This window comes from Ovis canadensis, chromosome 1 (assembly GCF_042477335.2).
Source record: "Ovis canadensis isolate MfBH-ARS-UI-01 breed Bighorn chromosome 1, ARS-UI_OviCan_v2, whole genome shotgun sequence".
Lineage (NCBI taxonomy): Eukaryota > Metazoa > Chordata > Mammalia > Artiodactyla > Bovidae > Ovis > Ovis canadensis.
This window is the reverse complement of record NC_091245.1, coordinates 114,308,014-114,330,039: the sequence shown is the minus strand read 5'-3', so window position 1 is coordinate 114,330,039 and position 22,026 is coordinate 114,308,014. Positions and strand designations below refer to the sequence as shown.

Genomic DNA, 22,026 nt, shown 5'->3' with positions numbered 1-22,026 from the left:
TTTACACTGTCTGCAGTGCATTGCAACAGACTTTGTAAAAAGACCAGAGGAATAACTTTATTCCTGTCCAGAGAAAGCTATAAAAATCTATAAATTTATAAAATTTATAAAAAGAGCTATAATCTATAAAAAGAGCTTAGACAATCTATAAAAAGAGCTTAGACAAATGCATGTGAAAAAACATCATAAAAATAAAGATTACTAAATATAGCACATGAATAACAAAAAGTTGGAAAATTATCCTGACTCAGATGGACTTGCCCATCATCCTGAAAATTTTGAAGACTTGAAATCACGAGTTATAAGTTCTTTGTGTTCATGGCTATTCCACTTACAAGTCTAGTTATAGAGACTATTGAACAGTCATTTTTCAAACATAAAACAAGTTATATTACAGTTTATAACTGAAAAGTCCAAATAACAGAAACTTTTTTAATGTTAGCTAGGAATCTGTTACAGAGCCAAGGAACAAATGACTAAATCCCCTAAAACCATACAACACTAACTCATATTTAACAAGGAGCTTGAGATCAAAAGTTTCTCATCTCATGAATCTGACATGCCATATACAGAATCCATTATAAAATGCATTTACACAGACACAAAACCCACTCTTCTCTATGAGAAGTTCTAGAGTACCAATCATTAAAATATTGTCTATTTTGGCTAAAGTACTTCCTTTTCAAGACACAGCAAAGATTTTTTTTTTTCCCTCAACTGTTTTAAAAAGAAACCAGAAACTCTCAAAGTCTACTTATTCTATTCCCTAGGTTTCAAATCTGAAGTGATACTGTAATCTTTCAGACCATTAAGTTATTTTTTACTACTATGAAAGTGTAACCTAATAAAGCACTTAAGCTACAGTCAGGTAATTAACACACAAAATATTTTCATTGTTATATAATAACTCTAGCAAAACTGGCCAGCAGATTTGGCAAAAAAACATACTTGGCTTTGGAGGAACAGAGTAATTTTGCTATTTAAATATTCTGCATATATATCTAAAATGCAGCACCAGAACGTAAAGAAATAAAAAAATCATTGTATTAACTTAGAACACCTCAATTATTGCTATTTCTACTGCATACCATTTTTTGTGTCCTTAGACAAGCTACTTAACCTCTCTGTGCCTCAATATTTCCATGTGTAAAGTAAAACTAGGAATACTTTATTATATGTACGGAACTAAGATTATATATGTGAAACGAGTTTGTAAAGTATAATCAGTTCACTTCAGTTTGGTCACTCAGTCCTGTCCGACTCTTTGGGACCCCATGGACTGCAGCATGCGAGGTCTCCCTGGGCATCACCAACTCCAGGATTTACTCAAACTCAGTCCAATGAGTCAGTGATGCCCTCCAATTACCTTAGCCTCTGGCGTCCCTTTCTCCTTGTGCCTTGAATCTTCACCAGCATCAGGGTCTTTTCAAATGAGTCAGTTCTTCACATCAGGTGGCCAAAGTACTGGAGTTTCAGCTTTAGCATCAGTCCTTCCAATGAATATTCAGGACCGATTTCCTTTAGGATGGACTGGTTGGTTCTCCTTGCAGTTCAAGGGACTCTCAAGTCTTCTCCAGCACCACAGTTCAAAAGCATCAATTCTTCGGTGTTTAGCTTTCTTTATAGTCCAACTCTCAAATCCATACATGACTGCTGGAAAAACCGTAGCTTGGACTACACAGACCTTTGTTGGCAAAGTAATGTCTCTGCTTTTTAATATGTTGTTGAGGTTGGTCATAACTTTTCTTCCAAGGAGTAAGCATCTTTTAATTTCATGGCTGCAATCACCATCTGCAGTGATTTTGGAGTCCTATAAAATAAAGTCTGACACTGTTTCCCCATCTATTTGCCATGAAGTGATGGGAAAAGATGTCATAATCTTAGTTTTCTGAATGTTTAGCTTTAAGCCAACTTTTTCACTCTCCTCCTTCACTTTCATCAAGAGGTTCTTTAGCTCTTCTTCACTTTCTGCCTTAAGAGTAGTGTCATCTACATATTTATGGTTATGGATATTTCTCGCAGCAATCTTGATTCCAGCTGGTGCTTCAACCAGCCCAGCGTTTCTCATGATGTACTCTGCATAGAAATTAAATAAGCAGGGTGATAATATATAGCCTTGATGTACTGCTTTTCCTATTTGGAACCAATCTGTTGTTCCATGTCCAGTTCTAACTGTTGCTTCCTGACCTGCATACATATTTCTCAAGAGGCAGGTCAGGTGGTCCGGTATTCCCATCTCTTGAACAATTTTCCACAGTTTGTTGTAGTCCACACAGTCAAAGCCTTTGACATAGTCAAAAGCAGTAGATGTTTTCCTGGGACTCTCTTGCTTTTTCGATGATCCAACGGATGTTGGCAGTTTGATCTCTGGTTCCTCTGCCTTCTCTAAATCCAGCTTGAACATGTGGAAGTTCTCAGTTCATGTACCGCTGAAGCCTGGCTTGGAAAATTTTGAGCATTACTTTATGAGCGTGTGATGTAAGTGCAATTATGTGGCAGTTTGAGCATTCATTGGCATTGCCTTTCTTTGGGATTGGAATGAAAATTGACCTTTTCCAGTCCTGTGGCCACTGCTGAGTTTTCCAAATTTGCTGGCATACTGAGTGTAGCACTTTCACAGCATCATCTCAGGATCTGAAATGGCTCAACTGGAATCCCATCACCTCTGCTAGCTTTGTTCACAGTGATGCTTCCTAAGGCCCACTTGACTTCATTCCAGGATGTCTGGCTCTAGGCTGGTGATCACACCATTGTGATTATCTGGGTCATGAAGATCTTTTTTGTATAGTTCTTCTGTGTATTCTTGCCACCTCTTCTTAATATCTTCTGCTTCTGTTAGGTCCATACCATTTCTGTTCTTTATCGAGCCCATCTTTGCATAAAATATTCCCTTGGTTCTCTAATTTTCTTGAAGAGATCTCTAGCCTTTCCCATTCTATTGTTTTCCTCTATATCTTTGCATTGATGGCTGAGGAAGGCTTTCTTATCCCTCCTTGCTGTTCTTTGGAACTCTACATTCAAATGGGTATATCTTTCCTTTTCTCCTCTGCCTTTCACTTCTCTTCTATTCACAGCTATTTGTAAGGCCTCCTCAGACAACTGTTTTTTCTTTTTGCATTTCTTTTTGCTGGGGTCCAGCCCCGGTGGATCCAGGGTGATTCGAAGGTGGGGGGACGGAGTCGGCGTCTTTGGAAAAATACATATTTAATCACAGATATAGAGAGATTAGAAATGGATAGTGTAGCAGGAAGATTAGTGGAGAAAAGGAGGCTGAATAACTTGGATTACGTGGAATAGCATCCATGCTCCAGATGGGAATTCAGCCAGAAAAACGGGAGCAAGAAAGAAGCGACATGGGGGAATCAGTCTTTCCAGAAACTGATCCGATTTCTTTATTTTTGGGTTTGCTTATATACCTTTTGTTACACATAGGGATGAATACAGAGTCACGTGGGGGTCAGCAGTCCTGACCTTTGTCAAAATCAGGTGCTTCACATAAATGTATAAAAAAAAAGGTCTTAGGGATATTACATCATCTTCTGGCCATGAGTGAGACCTGCTTACATTTTATGATCCTTTCTTTCTGATAACCAAAAAACTTATTTCTTCCAAGGGTGTTTTTTCTTAAACCAGGCACCACCCTCCAAATAAAGTTACATTCCTATAGGGTGAGGGTGTAGTGAGTTACAATCAAGAAAGGAATTTATTTAACCCAAGGTTAACATGATTAATCTTAAAGGTTAATACTTATTTCTCCTATATGTTTAAAGGTTAATACTTATTTCTCCTATATGTTAGTTATATTCATTATAAGGGTAGGGAACATGGAGATTTAGCAGCAAACATCAGCCCAACAAATGAAAATCCTTTCACCAATGCTCCCCTTAAGATCTATTTAGTCTTAAGATATGATAAAGTTACATTCTTACATAGCAAGGACACAGTGATTTATAACAAAGTACAGTGATCTATTACAAAAGAGAAAATTCATTAACTCAAAAAGTCTAGTATTGCTAACATCAAAAACTACTGTATTTCCTTTGCTATATTTCAAATACATTGATTAATATATTCCCAGGTGCCTAAGGATATAGAGGCCTGGTGGCAATCATTGACTCAACAAGAAGAAAAAGTCCTCTGCTAATTAAGACTCTCAAAATACTCCAAAACTCTCTGCTGTTTATGGTTGAGAGGTAGTAAACAATCATGTGGCAGGAGTATGGATAATCCTGTCACACAAGCTAGTCTGTCAGCAGAGAGGTTTGACCTGAGACATCCTTGTCCCACCCAGAGCAGGGAATTAGCAGCAATTATTGACACAACAAATGAAGAACCCTTCACCAATATAATTCCTAATCAACACACTATACTAATAATTTCCAACTCCCCAAAAGAATTTGCCTTTAGTAAGTCTAAAACATCTCATGCCTCTCAGATTTGGAGGCTGTAAACAATCACATGTGGCCGGACGAACCTATACAGGTGGGCTAGACAACCTTCAGAGGAGTCCGTAAGCTGAAACACTCTTGTCACGCCCAAGAATTTTTATTGCCTTGGAGCCGCACGTTTACTCCTTCTCCGAGAGAAACGGTTATGGGGGAGAGCCCCCCGTAAAGTCAGAGGTGTAGGTGAGAGCATAAAACAGACTCTGGTTTGGGGGTTAGATGCTCGGGAACAAGGGGTTTCCTGAGGCTTGATCACGCCTTTGCGTATGCCAAGCCTCCTTCCTCATGACCTTTGCCATGGGCGGAATTCCTCACGCTGGCCCCCGGCATCTTTTCCATGGGGATGGTCTTGAAGCCTGCCTCCTGTACAATGTCATGAACCTCTCTGTCCATAGTTCTTCAGGCACTCTATCAGATCTAATCCCTTGAGTCTATTGGTCACTTCCACTGTATAATCGTAAGGGATTTGATTTAGGTCATAGCTGAATGGTCTAGTGGTTTTCCGTACTTCAATTTTACTCTGAATTTGGCAATAAGGAGTTCATGGTCTGTGCCACAATCAGCTACCAGTCTTGTTTTTGCTGACTGTATAGAACTTCTCCATCTTTGGCTGCAAAGAATATAATCAATCTGATTTCGGTATTGACCATCTGGTGACGTCCATGTGTAGAGTTTTCTCTTGTGTTGTTGGTAGAGGGTATTTGCTATGACCAGTGCATTCTCTTGGCAAAACTCTATTAGACTTCGCCTTGCTTCAGGACCCAGAGATCCCACAGGTACTGAGACTAAGAATTGTGTTTGAGTGTCTCCTGTGGAGGTATGGGTCAGCAGTAGACTGACGCAGCAGCAGGGGCTCTGGGTGCAGCAGACCTGGGTATGGCATAAGTCCTCTTGGAGGAGGATGCCATTAACCCCACCATAGAGCTGCCAGAATTTACACAGGACTGGGAAACAGACTGGGCACAAACAGAACTTTATGTGCACCAAGACCCAGGAGAAAGGAGCAATGACCCCATAAGAGACTGATCCAGACTTGCTGGTAAGTGTCCAGGAGTCTCTGGCAGAGGCATGGGTTGGCAGTGGCCTGCTGCAGGGCTGGGGGCACTGAGTGTAACAGTGCATACATGGGACCTTTGAAGGAGGTTGCCATTATCTTCATTACCTCCATCATAGTTTGGCCCCAGGTAAATAACAGCTGAAACTCCAATAGTTTGGCCAACTCGTGCGAAGAGTTGACTCATTGGAAAAGACTCTAATGCTGGGAGGGATTGGGGCAGGAGGAGTAGGGGACGACAGAGGATGAGATGGCTGGATGGCATCACCTACTCGATTGACATGAGTTTGGTGAACTCTGGGAGTTGGTGATGGACAGGGAGGCCTGGTGTGCTGCAGTTCATGGGGTCACAAAGAATCGGACACGACTGAGCTACTGAACTGAACTAACAGAGAGGGAACACAGCCCCGCCCATCAACAGAACATTGGATTAAAGATTTACTGAGCATGGCCCTGCACATCAGAACAAGACCCAATTTCTAACTCAGTCAGTCTCTCCCATCAGGAAGCTTCCATAAGCTTCTTATTCTTCTCCATGAGAGGCCAGACAGACTGAAAACCACAAGCACAGAAAACTAACCAATCTAATCACATGGACCAGAGCCTTGTCTAACTCAAAGAAACTATGAGCCATGCCATATTGGGCCACCCAAGACGGACGGATTATGATGGAAAGTTCTGACAAAATGTGATCCACTGGAGAAGGGAATGGCAAACCACCTCAGTATTTGTACCTTGAGAACCCCATGGACAGTATGAAAAGACAGTGTCCTGACACTGAAAGATGAAAGACCTCCCCAGGTTGGCAGGTGCCCAATATGCTACTGGAGATCAGTGGAGAAATAATTCCAGAAAGAATGAAGAGACAGAGACAAAGCAAAACAATACCCAGCTGTGGATGTGACTGGTGCTGGAAGCAAAGTCCACTGCTGTAAAGAGCAGTACTGCGGGAACCTGGAATGTCAAGTACATGAATCGAGGCAAACTGGAAGTGGTCAAACAGGAGATGGCAAGAGTGAATGTCAACATATTAGGAATCAGCAAACTAAATGGACTGGAATGGGTAAAGTAACTCAGATGACCATTAGATCTACTACTGTGGGCAAGAATCCCTTAGAAGAAATAGAGTAGCCCTCATAGTCAACAAAAGAGTCCGAAATGCAGTACTTGGATGCAATCTGAAAAACAACAGAATGATCTTGGTTCGTTTCTACACCAAACCATTCAATATCACAGTAATCCAAGTCTATGCCCTGACCAGTAATGCTGAAGAAGTTGCAGTTGAACGGTTCTATGAAGACCTACAATACCTTCTAGAACTAACACCCAAAAAAGATGTCCTTTTCATTATAGGGGACTGCAATGAGAAAACAAATTATAATGGCTGTATACACTAAAGGTATCCATATTTGTATATGAATGAAAAATAATATGGACATATAATGCTCTTGATATAATCATTAACTAAACTCAGGTTAAGTGAATCCTCAGACAACTCTGTTATATTTTTTATAATGTGCTTAAGACCTGAATAACAGTATATCTTAAAGTAAGCTAACAATTTATTTGGAAAAAAGCCTTCTAAAATAAGGATTTTTTTTTATTAAAGTCTCTCTCTTCTAAGAAAAGACATTTTTTAATAATTTATTTTAATTGGAGGCTAATTACTTTACAATATTGTGGTGGTTTTTGCCGTACATTGACATGAGTCAGCCATGGGTGTACATGTGTTCCCCATCCTGACCCCCCCTCCCACCTCCGTCCCTCCCCCATCCCTCAGGCTCATCCCAGTGCACCAGCCCTGAGCACCCTGCCTCATGCATCGAACCTGGACTGGTAATCTATCTCAAATATGATAATATACATGTTTCAATGCTATTCTCTCAAATCATGCCACCCTCACCTTCTCCCACAAAGTCCAAAAGCCTGTTCTTTACATCTGTGTCTCTTTTGCTGTCTCGCATATAGGGTCATCGTTAACATCTTTCTAAATTCGATATATATGTGTTAGTATACTGTATTGGTGTTTTTCTTTCTGGCTTACTTCACTCTGTATCATAGGCTCCAGTTTCATCCATCTCATTAGAACTGATTCAAATGCATTCTTTTTATTGGCTGAGTAATATTCCACTGTGTATATGTACCACAGCTTTCTTATCCATTCATCTGCTGATGGACATCTAGGTTGCTTCCATGTCCTGGCTATTATAAACAGTGCTGTGATGAACATTGGGGTTCACGTGTCTCTTTCTATTCTGGTTTCCTCAGTGTGTATGCCCAGCAGTGGGATTGCTGGGTCATATGGCAGTTCTATTTCCAGTTTTTTAAGGAATCTCCATACTGTTCTCCATAGTGGCTGTACTGGTTTCCATTCCCACCAACATTGTAAGAGTGTTCCCTTTTCCCCGCACCCTCTCCAGCATTTATTGTTTGTAGACTTTTTGATAGCAGCCATTCTGACCGGCGTGAGATGGTACCTCATTGTGGTTTTGATTTGCATTTCTCTGATAATGAGTGATGCTGAGCATCTTTTCATGTGTTTGTTAGCCATCCGTATGTCTTCTTTGAAGAAATGTCTGTTTAGTTCTTTGGCCCACTTTTCATTGGGTCATTTATTTTTCTGGAATTGGGCTGCAGGAATTGCTTGTATATTTTTGAGATTAATTCTTTGAAAGGTATATTTTTAAAATAGCAAGTATTTATCAAAATTCATTTAGTCACTTCTTTTTTCAGCCAGAGAAGGAATCTGGCTAAAAGATCATGAAAGCAGAGATAAGTAAATGGCCAAACTTCAAGATCCATGTGTAGTTGTGAAGTCCCAAAACAAAAGGAGCTGTATCCTTTTGAAGTAGACTTTATACACTAATTTCCTTTGATTACTAAAGAAATTCCTCTTGCCCCTGAAGATTTTATATAAAGTTATATACTAAACAAAATTTTCCAAGAAACAAATAATATACATTAAGAAAATATGCCACTCTTCTAAGCATGTATTAGGTATTACTTTAGGCCTTAACTTAGAAAATGTCATTGTCATTCTGTGAAACTCTCCTTTATGGCCTTCTGTGGGAATAAACCTTTGGCAAACATTTTGAATCATTGACATCACCAGTCAACCTTTCTGCACTATTAGAGTTTTTCTTATTCTTTGTCCAAAGCTACAAGTTTCTGGTTCATGCTACTTGAATCTGCAGAGATACTAGACATCAAGCCTTCTCCACAAAAAAAAAAAAAAAAAAAAAAGCAACAAGGTCTAACAACAATCCACTCCAATAATTTCACCAAGGTGACTTTTTTCTTAGCTCTACAGCTTGGATTCAGAGATAAGCACAAAGCTGATACATCTCTGGCTAGTACAACTATAAATAAAGCAAAGATTGGTCATCTCTGACTGAACTTTCTGCTGGAATTTGGCACTGCCCATGTTACTTCTTAGAACAGCAAAATAGATTTAAATTTCCCTAAGTAAAACAGATGTAAATATATACCTTAAATGATTATGAAAAACAATGAACTTTCCCTTAGTGAACCATACATAAAATTGCTTTGTTCAATAAACACTGAGTGACTGGCATTGTGCTGAGTGTCAGCTGTAGTAATAAAAACGCATATGACACTTCCTGTCTGTCAGAGGCTTGTGATACATATGAGAAGACAAGCTTCTGAGACCAAAAACTAGGGACCAATAAAGAAAGGACTGTTTTTAAAAAAGCAGGTGTTATGTGATAAAATAAACAGTTTATGAAGCTCTAAAGGTTCATCACAATCTTTTTCTCAGACTAGTAGTCCAAGCTATTCCTTCTGCATAAACTTGCTGGTACATTTAAAGAAATCCACCCTATTTCTTTGGTCACAAATAAATGGACCATGGATCATGAGCCAGATTACTGCAGAAATTCCATATAATTTTATATATATATAAAATTATATATATATATTTTTAAATTATATATATATATATATATAAAATCAAGCTCTCTTTTATGTTTGGGGAGTCTGAGTAAGATATGTGAGAAAAAGACTAAAATGGAGTTACTGGAGCTGCTGTTGAATCAGGAATGACAACAAGCCACTATTCTAATTTTCCATGAGGACTAGTGTACGTTCTAAGCTATGAAATGTAAGAGTTGGTTTATTAAATAGTGGTATACTAAACAGTCAATAGCTACATCTATTTTTTTATATATTAAAATATTTGTTAAACACATGTCCAATTATAAAATAAAATAATACGGTTTGCTTACTGGCTCCATTAATTTTCATTTATACTAAGCAAAACCTGAAGGCATCAAAATTCCTACACTTAATTTCTAATGCAGTCACACAGTATCAATTACAGTAATTTCTGTCAATGAAATTAAGAGCCTGAGTGAGACTTCTACATGTTTCTTTTTTTCCCCTTATTTATTTTTATTGAGATTTCTACATCTTTCTGCACAAGAAACAATGCCACTTAACTTTTTGATAAAATTGTTAGCATATTTTATACTGAAAAAAATGGAAAAGAAAACTAAGCATGTAAGCATGAGATCACTATGTCTCTCATTTTCATTTTAGCAAGAACAAAAAGAACAACCCAGGACTTAAGAATCAAATTCCTGTCCAATGACATAGTCATCATGATAAAATTAACTTCCTTATCCCTACTGTTGAAACAAAATAAAGCAAGAAAAAGTAAAAAAGGATGCCATCTCTCTCTAAGGACTTCTAACGACTGTTATCTAGTTAAGTTCATGCTTATCCTCACTTTTCCTTGATATAAAACACTAAGATATGATAAATCAGTAATTAGGAAATGAAAAACTCAAACAGAATGTGAGAGTCCAACAGTTTTCTTAAACATGAGACAGTTCCTTCCAGAACATCAGAAGACTGGAGGGAGGGTGACAAGTAATTTTCTAGCAGCACTTTTCACAGCAAACTAATGAGAATTAGCTTTTACAAATGTAAGAAATGTAACATATTCATTAAAAAAAAAAGAAGAGCATTCATCTTCCTTTGTAAAAACACAGTTCTTTTAAGGCTACAATAATTTTCTCCATAACAAATACTTGTTCTCCTCCCTAGAAAAATGTTACTAGTCATGATGTCAATCTGTGGCTTGACAATTGCTACTTTTAATGTATACTGTACTGTTTTCATCAAATAATACAGAAATTATCCCAAACCTAAGGAAAAGTATTCAGCTATTTCAGTGTTTGTTTTGTGGTTATATTCATTATATACATACATCAACACGTCTGTTTTCACACCCATCAAATCTCTTCTTCATAGTGCTGGATCCCATTTACATTTCCCCCCAACATGACTGTGTCAGCCCAAAGCAACACTAAGTTCTCATCAGCCAAAAGAGCTGGAGCCTTGCCGAAACCCTGTTTTCAGCTGCCCCCTTTCTGCTGAAAATGAACTTTGAGGCTGGTGCAGTAAAGAAACACATTGATTACATCTGAGAGGATAGACTGAGCACAGGGAATTTTTGAGAAAAGGCAGAAGTCATGAGATACCTTCACTATAGTATCCCAAATCTCCTAACACATTGGATTAACGACTACACGCACATGAAATGTTTGACTGCCCTAATCTTCAAGTCCAAAATTCTGAGCCGCTAGATATTTATACTTCAGGAAAAGAACTAACTGAAAATTTCAGTGATAGTGAGTTGTGACAATAATCAGAGAATGAATCGTTTACTGTCAGCATATGCTTATTTCTATCATGCCTCTCTACATTCTTTAAAAAAGGAAAAAGAAAAACCTAGGATACAAATTACCAAGGAATTCTAACCTATTCATGTGTTACTGGTTTAACATATAGCACTTTAAGAGAGATATTCAAATGGCAATTCCATGAAAAATGTATTTTCATTTTAGAGGAAACGCAGATGGCATGAAAATAAGCTTTGCATTTTACCCCATTTAGTCTAACATTTGTAACATTCAGAACTGGTCATATAAACATTTTATTTTGCATAAATGACTAATTATCTTATATATTCTTCACTAGTAAGAGTAAATGCTTGATGAAGGAGAGAGAAAAGAATAGAAAGTCTCAGTCACATAGATCCAAACATTCCACAAATAATGTATTAATCAGCTCATAACTCATATTAAGCTAAAACTTAGGAAGTCTATTTTCCAATAACCAAATGGGAAAACCACCATAAAGCCTAAAAAGAAATTTTTGTTTTTACTTCTCCTTTAGTTATAAACAAACAATATGGCTATAGGGACAACAAAGAATAAAAATCAATAACCAGCTTACATTTTCTAAATATTGTCTGGTATCAACTCCATGTTCCTCTTCATAACTTGAACAGCTCAAAGTCAAGCTTCTATTATAGCACTTAGAGTGTTCCATTGATACAATTTATTCTCTATTGCTTCCTATCTCATATATTTTTATCTTCCATAGTATTCAGCCCAATGCCTTGTGTACAGCAAGTATTCAAAAATATTTCTTTTATTCTTTCAAAATGAACTTACCCTTCGAAATGACACAACATAAAATGTGTCTCCCCTTCTGTGGATAGCTTCAAAGAAGTCTTGGTAACTTCTGGGTGAAGCATAATACACCTGTAGCTCACTCCCTGAGTTCCTGCTGAAGTAAGAAAATGGCAAAGTGCTCTTAAACTGATGAATTTCTATCCTCTCAAAAATGCTTCCTAATCTAAGGTGACATCTGAATCATAAGAATCTCTCTCAACCAAAATATTAGTAACATTTTGGCAGTAATTTTTATAATAACATTTTGAAAAGCTAAGATCCAGTTCACTAAAGCTAAACTCTCATTTCTGAATCAAGGCTCTAAAATGTATCAGACAGTCAAGTGCATTGCAAAGCATGTAAAAGCAACAGAAGAACCAGAAAATAGACTTTTGCATCAGTTTGCATGATTTTAAAATTTTGGTAACAAAAATTAAGTCTGAGGAAAAGTTCTTTTTCACCATTCCGTCAAATCTGTGAAAGCACACTTGCCTATGAGGCTGCACAAAAGGTGAAAAAGAGCTTAGGATCTGGAAACAAATATACCTGTCTCTGAATTCCTGTTCCACCCCTCAACTGGGCATTCTTGGGGAAATCCATCCCGGAGCAACTTCATTTTCCTCATCAGTAAAATGAGGGTAACCACATAAACCTTTCAGGACTATTCCTGGGGTCAGAGATGTTAGTATCAAGCATGTTACTCCTATGGGTCCTGTTCCATAGGAGTCACTCAACAATTATTAACCATAGACATTAAAAGTATCATGTCAGTGCCTTGGTAAAATTATACCTAAAAATGTAATACCTCAAACCACATCATGTCCCGAAAGATGTATTCAAATGGTATTAATATAGTTCTTAATAATATTTTCAGTCTTTTATTGTTTAGTACAGTAAGCTAATACCTAAAGTTAAAGAGAGTAAAAAAAAAAATGTTTATTTTTCTTCAAAAACAAAAATCATATATATTTAATTCTTATACATTCTCCTATGTCTTCAAACTTTTATTAACTTAAGAGGAAGGAAAGATTGACCTAAAAGGAAATTATAAATGAGCCATGCCATAAAAACTTCCTTTGAAATAATTTCATGTACTCAATAGGCCATTCCTAAATATAGTATTTTGCCTACTACTGCTAAGTCGCTTCAGTTGTGTCCAACTCTGTGCGACACCATAGATGGCAGCCTACCAGCTCCACCATCCCTGGGATTCTCCAGGCAAGAACACTGGAGTGGGTTGCCATTTCCTTCCCCAATGCATGAAAGTGAAAAGTGAAAGTGAAGTTGCTCAGTTGTGTCCGACTCTTAGCGACCCCATGGACTGCAGCCCACCAGGCTCCTCTATCCACGGGATTTTCCAGGCAAGAGTACTGGAGTGGGTTGCCATTGCCTTCTCACAACTCTTATTATTTACAGTAGTTATGTTCTGTAAAGTCAGTGTGAACTCTGAATGAGAAAACACTGAACCATTCTCCTAAGGGAAATATAGGTTAGGTTCCTGTGAGCCCTTAGTTACAGCATTTTTGTTAACTGATCAGCATATAACCTTGCTTTATATGTTTCCATCTAAAGACACTTTCTTTAACAAATACTGTTCACTCATTAACAAAACACTCACAGCCAACAGCACTATAAACCGTGTACAAATGCAGTTTATCTAACACATATTTTCTCTACATGGCACAATACAGCTTTCTTGAGCTCTTACAAACACTAGGCAGCACACTTCAGAACTAATGCTTGGGGGCAATTTTAAATGATGAATTTACAAGCAAAAATCATACAATGTAAAAAATATGGCACTAAACAGATCTTGGAAAGGACAAGTGTTTATAGTATGAGAGCTAAAACAGGAAGCCAAAGTACTGTTTTGCTGCAATGACCATGAAAGTACCTTGAGTATTGATTGGGTGTACAAACAAATTTTCTCAACTACGAGGATTCATAAATACAGAATACATGAATAATGAAGGTCAACTATAATTCCCTTTAAAACATTTTTTTAAACTGTTTTTTAAATAGCAGTTTAGGTTCAAGTAGTTTTCAGTTTTAAATAGCAACTTTGAGATTAAAAGAAATGCAAAAGGCAAAATGGCTGTCTGAGAAGGTCTTACAGATACTTGTGAAAAGAAGAGACGCGAAAGGCAAAGAGAAAAGGAAAAATATACCCACCTGAATGCAGAGTTCCAAAGAATAGCAAGGAGAGATAAGAAAGCCTTCCTCAGTGACCAGTGCAAAGAAACAGAGGAAAACAACAGAATGGGAAAGTCTAGAGATCTCTTCAAGACAATTAGAGATACCAAGGGAACATTTCATGCAAAGATGGGCTCAATAAAGGACAGAAATGGTATGGACCTAATAGAAGCAGAAGATATTAAGAAGAGGTAGCAAGAATACACAGAAGAACTGTACAAAAAAGACCTTCACAACCAAGATAATCATGATGATGTGATCACTCACCTAGAGCCAGACATCCTAGAGAGTGAAGTCAAGTGGGCCTTAGGAAGCATCACTATGAACAAAGCTAGTGGAGGTGATGGAATTCCAGTGGAGCTATTTCAAATCCTGAAAGATGATGCTGTGAAAGTGCTACACTCAATATGCCAGCAAATTTGGAAAACTCAGCAGTGGCCACAGGACTGGAAAAGGTCAATTTTCATTCCAATCCCAAAGAAAGGCAATGCCAATGAATGCTCAAACTGCTGCACAATTGCACTCATCTCACACGCTAGTAAAGTAATGCTCAAAATTTTCCAAACCAGGCTTCAATGGTATGTGAACTGTGAACTTCCAGATGTTCAGGCTGGATTTAGAAAAGGCAGAGGAACCAGAGATCAAACTGCCAACATCCATTGGATCATCAAAAAAGCAAGAGAGTTCCAGAAAAACATCTACTTCTGCCTTTGACTATGCCAAAGGCTTTGACTGTGTGGACCACCACAAACTGTGGAAAATTGTTCCAGAGATGGGAATACCAGACCACCTGACCTGCCTCTTAAGAAATCTGTATGCAGGCCAGGAAGCAACAGTTAGAACTGGACATGGGACAACAGACTGGTTCCAAATAGGGAAAGGAGTACGTCAAGGCTGTACATTGTCACCCTGCTTATTTAACTTATATGCAGAATACATCACGAGAAACGCTGGGCTGGAAGAAGCACAAGCTGGAATCAAGACTGCCGGGAGAAATATCAATAGCCTCAGATATGCAGATGACACCATCCTTATGGCAGAAAACAAAGGAGAACTGAAGAGCCTCTTACTGAAAGTGAAAGAGGAGAGTGAAAAAAGTTGGCTTAAAGCTCAACATTCAGAAAACTAAGATTATGGCATCTGGTCCCATCACTTCATGGGAAATAGATGGGGGAACAGTGACAGACTATTTGGGGGGGCTCCAAAATCACAGCAAATTGTGACTGCAGCCATGAAATTCAAAGACGCTTGCTCCTTAGAAGAAAAGTAATTACCAACCTAGACATCATATTAAAAAGCAGAGACATTACTTTGCCAAAAAAGTCCATCTAGTCAAGGCTATGGTTTTTCCAGTGGTCATGTATGGAAGTGAGAGTTGGACTATAAAGAAAGCTGAGCACCGAAGAACTGATGCTTTTGAACTGTGGTGTTGGAGAAGACTCTTGAGAGTCCCTTGGACTGCAAGGAGATCCAACTAGTCCATCCTAAAGGAAATCAGTCCTGAATATTCATTGGAAGGACTGATGCTGAAGCTGAAACTCCAATACTTTGGCCACCTGATGTGAAGAACTGACTCATTTGAAAAGACCCTGATGCTGGGAAAGATTCAAGGCACGAGGAGAAGGGAAAAAATGGAGGATGAGATGGTTGCATGGCATCACTGACTCAATGGACATGAGTTTGAGTAAGCTCTAGGAGTTGGTGATGAACAGGGAGACCTGGCGTGCTGCAGTGCATGGGCTCACAAAGAGTCAGACACAACTTAGTGACTGAACTAAGAGATTAAAAACATTTTTAACTAATGAAGAAACAATATGCCATCATAATAATGTGTCAAAAAACGAATATATTTTTAACATACACATAGTAATTGAATGAAATATTCTGGTTACAGAGATCTATAAGTTACTACATATAGCTGAACAATCTAGATGGAAGCAAAGTGTGCATTTCAACTTTACTGAAATACTAGGCATTTAGAATTCCTTAACCAAGAGCCTCCACACTTTCTTACCTGATACTAGTGGTTTCTGTGTATTGGACAGCCATGAGCTGAGAATTTGAGCCCTGTTCCAGAGCACCCTGAAAGAAAAGAAAATGTTTTAATGTTATATAATGAAATTATTTGAAAAGTTTCCTATATTGAGCATCTATATTTGTATTTACTAAACTTCACTGAAGTATTCTTAAAGTTTTTTTCATGAATATTCTGACATTAAATTTACATAACTAAATACTAATAAAGAAATTAGAACTCATTTGGTCATATTCTGGGCTGAAAGACGTGTCTTATGGACAGTAAGACATTTAAGGGACTTCCCATAAAGATTCAAGATATAGCCACAAAACTTAGTCCAAGTATCACAGGTTTTATGACCAGCTCATACAAGTATTACTGAACGTATAACTTAAGCATTAGTCGCTCAGGCATGACTGACTCTTTGCGATCCCTTGGGCTATAGCCCACCAGGCTCCCTTGTCCATGGAATTCTCCATACAAGAATACTGGAGTGTGTAGCCATTCCCTTCTCCAGGGGATCTTCCCAACTCAGGGATCAAACCCAGACCCACTGCACTGCAGGGAGATTCTTACTGTCAGAGCCACCAGGGAAATCATTAACAATTTGTGTTTGTCTCAAATAATTATTTTCCCAATGAAAATTTCCTAAAGTATGAAAAGAAAGTAAAGTCATGTCAGACTCTTTGCTGACCCCTGGACTATACAGTCCATGGAATTTTCTAGGCCAGAATACTGGAGTGTGTAGCCTTTCCCTTCTCCAGGGGATTTTCCCAACCCAGGGACACATCTCCTGCATTGCAGGCAGATTCTTTACCAGCTGAGCCAAAAGGGAAGCCCAAAGTATGAAAGGACCAGAACAAAACTAGATGCTAATGTTTACTTTGAGTAAACACAAAGATCTTCATGCCTACATAGACCTATAGACTAGTCCATCACTAAAGAGATCTCACCAATGACTCTTCGCCTTCTAGAACCATTAGTGGTCTACATAGACTATGGTAGAAACTTCTCTCCCACTTAGCATCTGCTTTGCACTGAGTCTGAGTCTGAAGTCACTCAGTCGTGTCCGACTCTTTGCAACCCCGTGGACTGTAGCCTATTAGGCTCCTCCCTCCAATGGGATTTTCCAGGCAAGAGTGCTGGAGTGGATTGCCATTTCCTTCTCCAGGGGATCTTCCCAACCCAGGAATCGAACCCAGGTCTCCCGCATTGCAGACAGATGCTTTACCATCTGAGCCACCAGGGAAGCTACATACTGCTTTGCACTATGTCTTCTTATATACCCTGGCAGCTTTGTAAATTGATCTTCAAAAAACTTTTATAAGACTATCAGAGTTCAAGAGCACATTAGGAATTGACTTTACTATTACCTTGTCAGTGACTTAGCTAACTTTAATCACAAGATTACTAGCATTTGTTTGTTACTGTATCCATCCATTCTTCCTTCAGCAATCAAACTTTCATAGAATGTGCCTACTACATGTACAGGTGCTACAGAATTTGACTTCCGCCATCAGGAAGCTTGCAGTGTAACTGGGAAGACAATACAGTATAATGCTAAAACACAAGAATATACGAAGGGTTAAGAGAAGAGAAGAGGGCACAATTTTGTTTGGTGGTGGATGGAACCGATATGCAAGGATGAAAAGAGGGCTTCCAATTCCTGGCTCTGTAACAAGTCAAGGGTCTTATTTTATAAAAAACTAATGTAGGTCTTAAATATTGTAAGTGCTCAAAAATGTATTAAACAAAAATAAAAAGAGCACACATAAAATGAAAAGAAAAAGATACTTAAATAATAAAATATACTTACTGATATGCTTATCAAGTAGTAAATAAATCCAAAATTAAACTACAGTTAGTGGATAATATAAATTTTAAAATAAACAGATTAAATAGTAGATGAATTTTAAATGATTTTGCTACTTTGGCACATATGAAATAAGCACAGAAGTCTGAAAAAAGCCAGATTTCTTTTCATAGATTCAGAAATGAGTGGGTAGGCTTTAAAGAAAGCTGAGTGACTTACAGAGACAGCAGGCAAACAGAAACTGAACATGCCATTTACCTATTCAAGATTTATACCAATAAACAAAGGGACTTGTGAAAACTTGGCCATGAACTTCAACATTTTTAGCTCTGTGGACTTAGCACAGGGTTATAATCAGGAAAAAAAAAAAAAAGTGAGACATTTACATAGAAATGCAGTACTTGGAAGCAATCTCAAAAACGACAGAATGATCTCTGTTCGTTTCCAAAGCAAACCATTCAACATCATAGTAATCCAAGTCTATGCCCCAACCAGTAATGCTGAAGAAGCTGAAGTTGAACAGTTCTATGAAGACCTACAAGACCTTTTAGAACTAACACCCAAAAGAGATGTCCTTTTCATGATAGGGGACTGGAATGCAAAAGCAGGAAATCAAGAAACACCTGGAGTAACAGGCAAATTTGGCCTTGGAATGTGGAATGAAGCACGGCAAAGACTAATAGAGTTTTGCCAAGAGAACGCACTGGTCATAGCAAACACTCTCTTCCAACAACACAAGAGAAGACTCTACACATGGATATCACCAGATGGTCAACACTGAAATCAAACTGATTATATTCTTTGCAGCCGAAGATGGAGAAGCTCTATACAGTCAACAAAAACAAGACCGGGAGCTGACTGTGGCTCAGATCATGAACTCCTTATTACCAAATTCAGACTTAAATTGAAGAAAGTAGGGAAAACCACTAGACCATTCAGGTATGACCTAAATCAAATCCCTTATGGTTATACAGTGGAAGTGAGACATAGATTTAAGGGCCTAGATCTGATAGATAGAGTGCCTGATGAACTATGGAATGAGGTTCATGACATTGTACAGGAGACAGGGATCAAGACCATCCCCATGGAAAAGAAATGCAAAAAAGCAAAATGGCTGTCTGAGAAGGCCTCACAAATAGCTGTGAAAAGAAGAGAAGCGAAAAGCAAAGGAGAAAAGGAAAGATATAAGCATCTGAATTCAGAGTTCCAAAGAATAGCAAGAAGAGATAAGAAAGCCTTCCTCAGCGATCAATGCAAAGAAATAGAGGAAAACAACAGAATGGGAAAGACTAGAGATCTCTTCAAGAAAATTAGAGATACCAAGGGAACATTTCATGCAAAGTTGGGCTCAATAAAGGACAGAAATGGTATGGACCTAACAGAAGCAGAAGATATTAAGAAGAGGTGGCAAGAATACACAGAGGAACTGTACAACGAAGATCTTCACGACCAAGATAATCACGATGATGTGATCACTCACCTAGAGCCAGACATTCTGGAATGTGAAGTCAAGTGGGCCTCTGAAAGCATCACTATGAACAAAGCTAGTGGAGGTGATGGAGTTCCAGTTGCGCTATTTCAAATCCTGAAAGATGATGCTGTGAAAGTGCTACACTCAATATGCCAGCAAATTTGGAAAACTCAGCAGTGGCCATAGGACTGGAAAAGGTCAATTTTCATTCCAATCCCAAAGAAAGGCAATGCCAAAGAATGCTCAAACTGCTGCACAATTGCACTCATCTCACATGCTAGTAAAGTAATGCTCAAGATTCTTCAAGCTATACTTCAGCAATATGTAAACCGTGAATTTCCAGATGTTCAAGCTGGTTTTAGAAAAGGCAGAGGAACCAGAGATCAAATTGCCAACATCCGCTGGATCATGGAAAAAGCAAGAGAGTTCCAGAAAAACATCTATTTCTGCCTTATTGACTATGCCAAAGCCTTTGACTGTGTGGATCACAATAAACTGTGGAAAATTCTGAAAGAGATGGGAATACCAGACCACCTGACCTGCCTCTTGAGAAACCTATATGCAGGTCAGGAAGCAACAGTTAGAACTGGACATGGAACAACAGACTGGTTCCAAATAGGAAAAGGAGTACGTCAAGGCTATATATTATCACTCTGCTTATTTAACCTTTATGCAGAGTACATCATGAGAAAGGCTGGAAGAAGCACAAGCTGTAATCAAGATTGCTGGGAGAAATATCAATAACCTCAGATATGCAGATGACACCACCCTTCTGGCAGAAAGTGAAGAGGAAGTAAAAAGCCTCTTGATGAAAGTGAAAGTGAAGAGTGAAAAAGTTGACTTAAAGCTCAACATTCAGAAAACGAAGATCATGGCATCCGGTCCCATCACTTCATGGGAAATAGATGAGGACACCGTGGAAACAGTGTCAGACTTTATTTTTTTGGGCTCCAAAATCACTGCAGATGGTGATCGCAGCCATGAAAGTAAAAGACGCTTACTCCTTGGAAGAAAAGTTATGACCAACCTAGATAGCAGAGACATTACTTTGCCAACAAAGGTCCATCTAGTCAAGGCTATGGTTTTTCCTGTGGTCATGTAAGGATGTGAGAGTTGGACTGTGAAGAAGGCTGAGCACTGAAGAATTGATGCTTTTGAACTGTGGTGTTGGAGAAGACTCTTAAGAGTCCTTGGACTGCAAGGAGATCCAACCAGTCCATTCTGAAGGAGATCAGCCCTGGGATTTCTTTGGAAGGACTGATGCTGAAGCTGAAACTCCAGTACTTTGGCCACCTCATCACAGGAGTTGACTCACTGGAAAAGACTCTGATGCTGGGAGGGATTGGGGGCAGGAGGAGAAGGGGACGACAGAGGATGAGATGGCTGGATGGCATCAATGACTCGATGGACGTGAATCTGAGTGAACTCCGGGAGCTGGTGATGGACAGGGAGGCCTGGCATGCTGTGATTCATGGCATTGCAAAGAGTCAGAAACAACTGATTGACTGAACTGAAGTGAGAAAGATGTTAAAATCTCCAATTATGTTGTAGATTTGTTTTTCCCTTTAATTCTGTCATTTTTATGCACTGTTTTTGAAACTTTGTTACTTGGAGCCTATACATTTAGAATTGAATGCTCCTCTGAATATGAAATTTGATTGTCTTCTGTAATATTCTCTATTTACTTTGTTTGATTAACATAGCCACATCAGCATTCTAATGCTTAGTGTTTGCACATAAAACACTTTACCCTTTATTTGCATCTGTCTGTGTCTTTATGTTTAAAACGTCATTTCTTGCAAACAGCATGTAGTTGAGTCTTTCCTTTTAAAAAATCTACTTTGTTAATTTCTCCCTTTTAATTGATATGTTTAGGCCATTAACTTTAATTACTAATATAGTTGAGTTTTTTTCTATTACCCTGGTATATATTTTCTATTTATCTTAATTATTCTTTATTTGTTTATTCTTTTGGCTGAAATATACACTTTTTTACCATTTCATTTTTACTGATGATATCACCTTTTCAGCTATTGCTTGTGCTCATTTTTAGTGGTTGCTCTAGAGATTATACTTTGATCTTTAAGCTACTAGTCTACCTCCAAATATTACTTGAACTATATAAAAACTTTATTAAGAGTATAATTCCTTTTATCCCCCTCCCTTTTTGTTCTTATTATATTTTATATCTAAACAAACTATAAACCACAACCAGCTGCTGTAAGTTTTGCTTTTAAAATAGTCTTTTTAAGATCCCAAATAGCTAAAGCAATGTTGGAAAAAAAAAATGGAGCTGGAAGAATCAGGGTCCTTGACTTCAGGCTACACTAGAAAGCTATAGTCATCAAAAGAGTATGATACTGGCAGAAAAATAGAAATATTGATCAATGAAACAGGACAGAAAACCCAGAAATGAACCGATGCACCTATGGTCAATTTATGACAAAGGAGGCAAAAATATACAGTATAGAAAAACAGTCCCTTCAACAAATGGTGCTGGGAAAATAGGACCACTACATGTAAAAAAACGAAATAAGGTCATTCTTTAATA

General features: G+C 38.2%; 1 protein-coding gene across 1 annotated transcript in view; it reads right to left on the bottom strand.

Moving 5' to 3' along the window:
• ATF6 (activating transcription factor 6) overlaps positions 1-22,026 on the bottom strand; it is a 246,416-nt gene that overhangs the window by 114,101 nt on the left and 110,289 nt on the right. Inside the window, exons 13-14 of the mRNA XM_069546978.2 lie at positions 16,189-16,256; positions 11,982-12,096 (exon numbers count right to left, since the gene is read on the bottom strand). Coding sequence (XP_069403079.2) covers positions 11,982-12,096; positions 16,189-16,256 — 183 coding nt within the window. The remainder of the gene's footprint in view (positions 1-11,981; positions 12,097-16,188; positions 16,257-22,026) is intronic.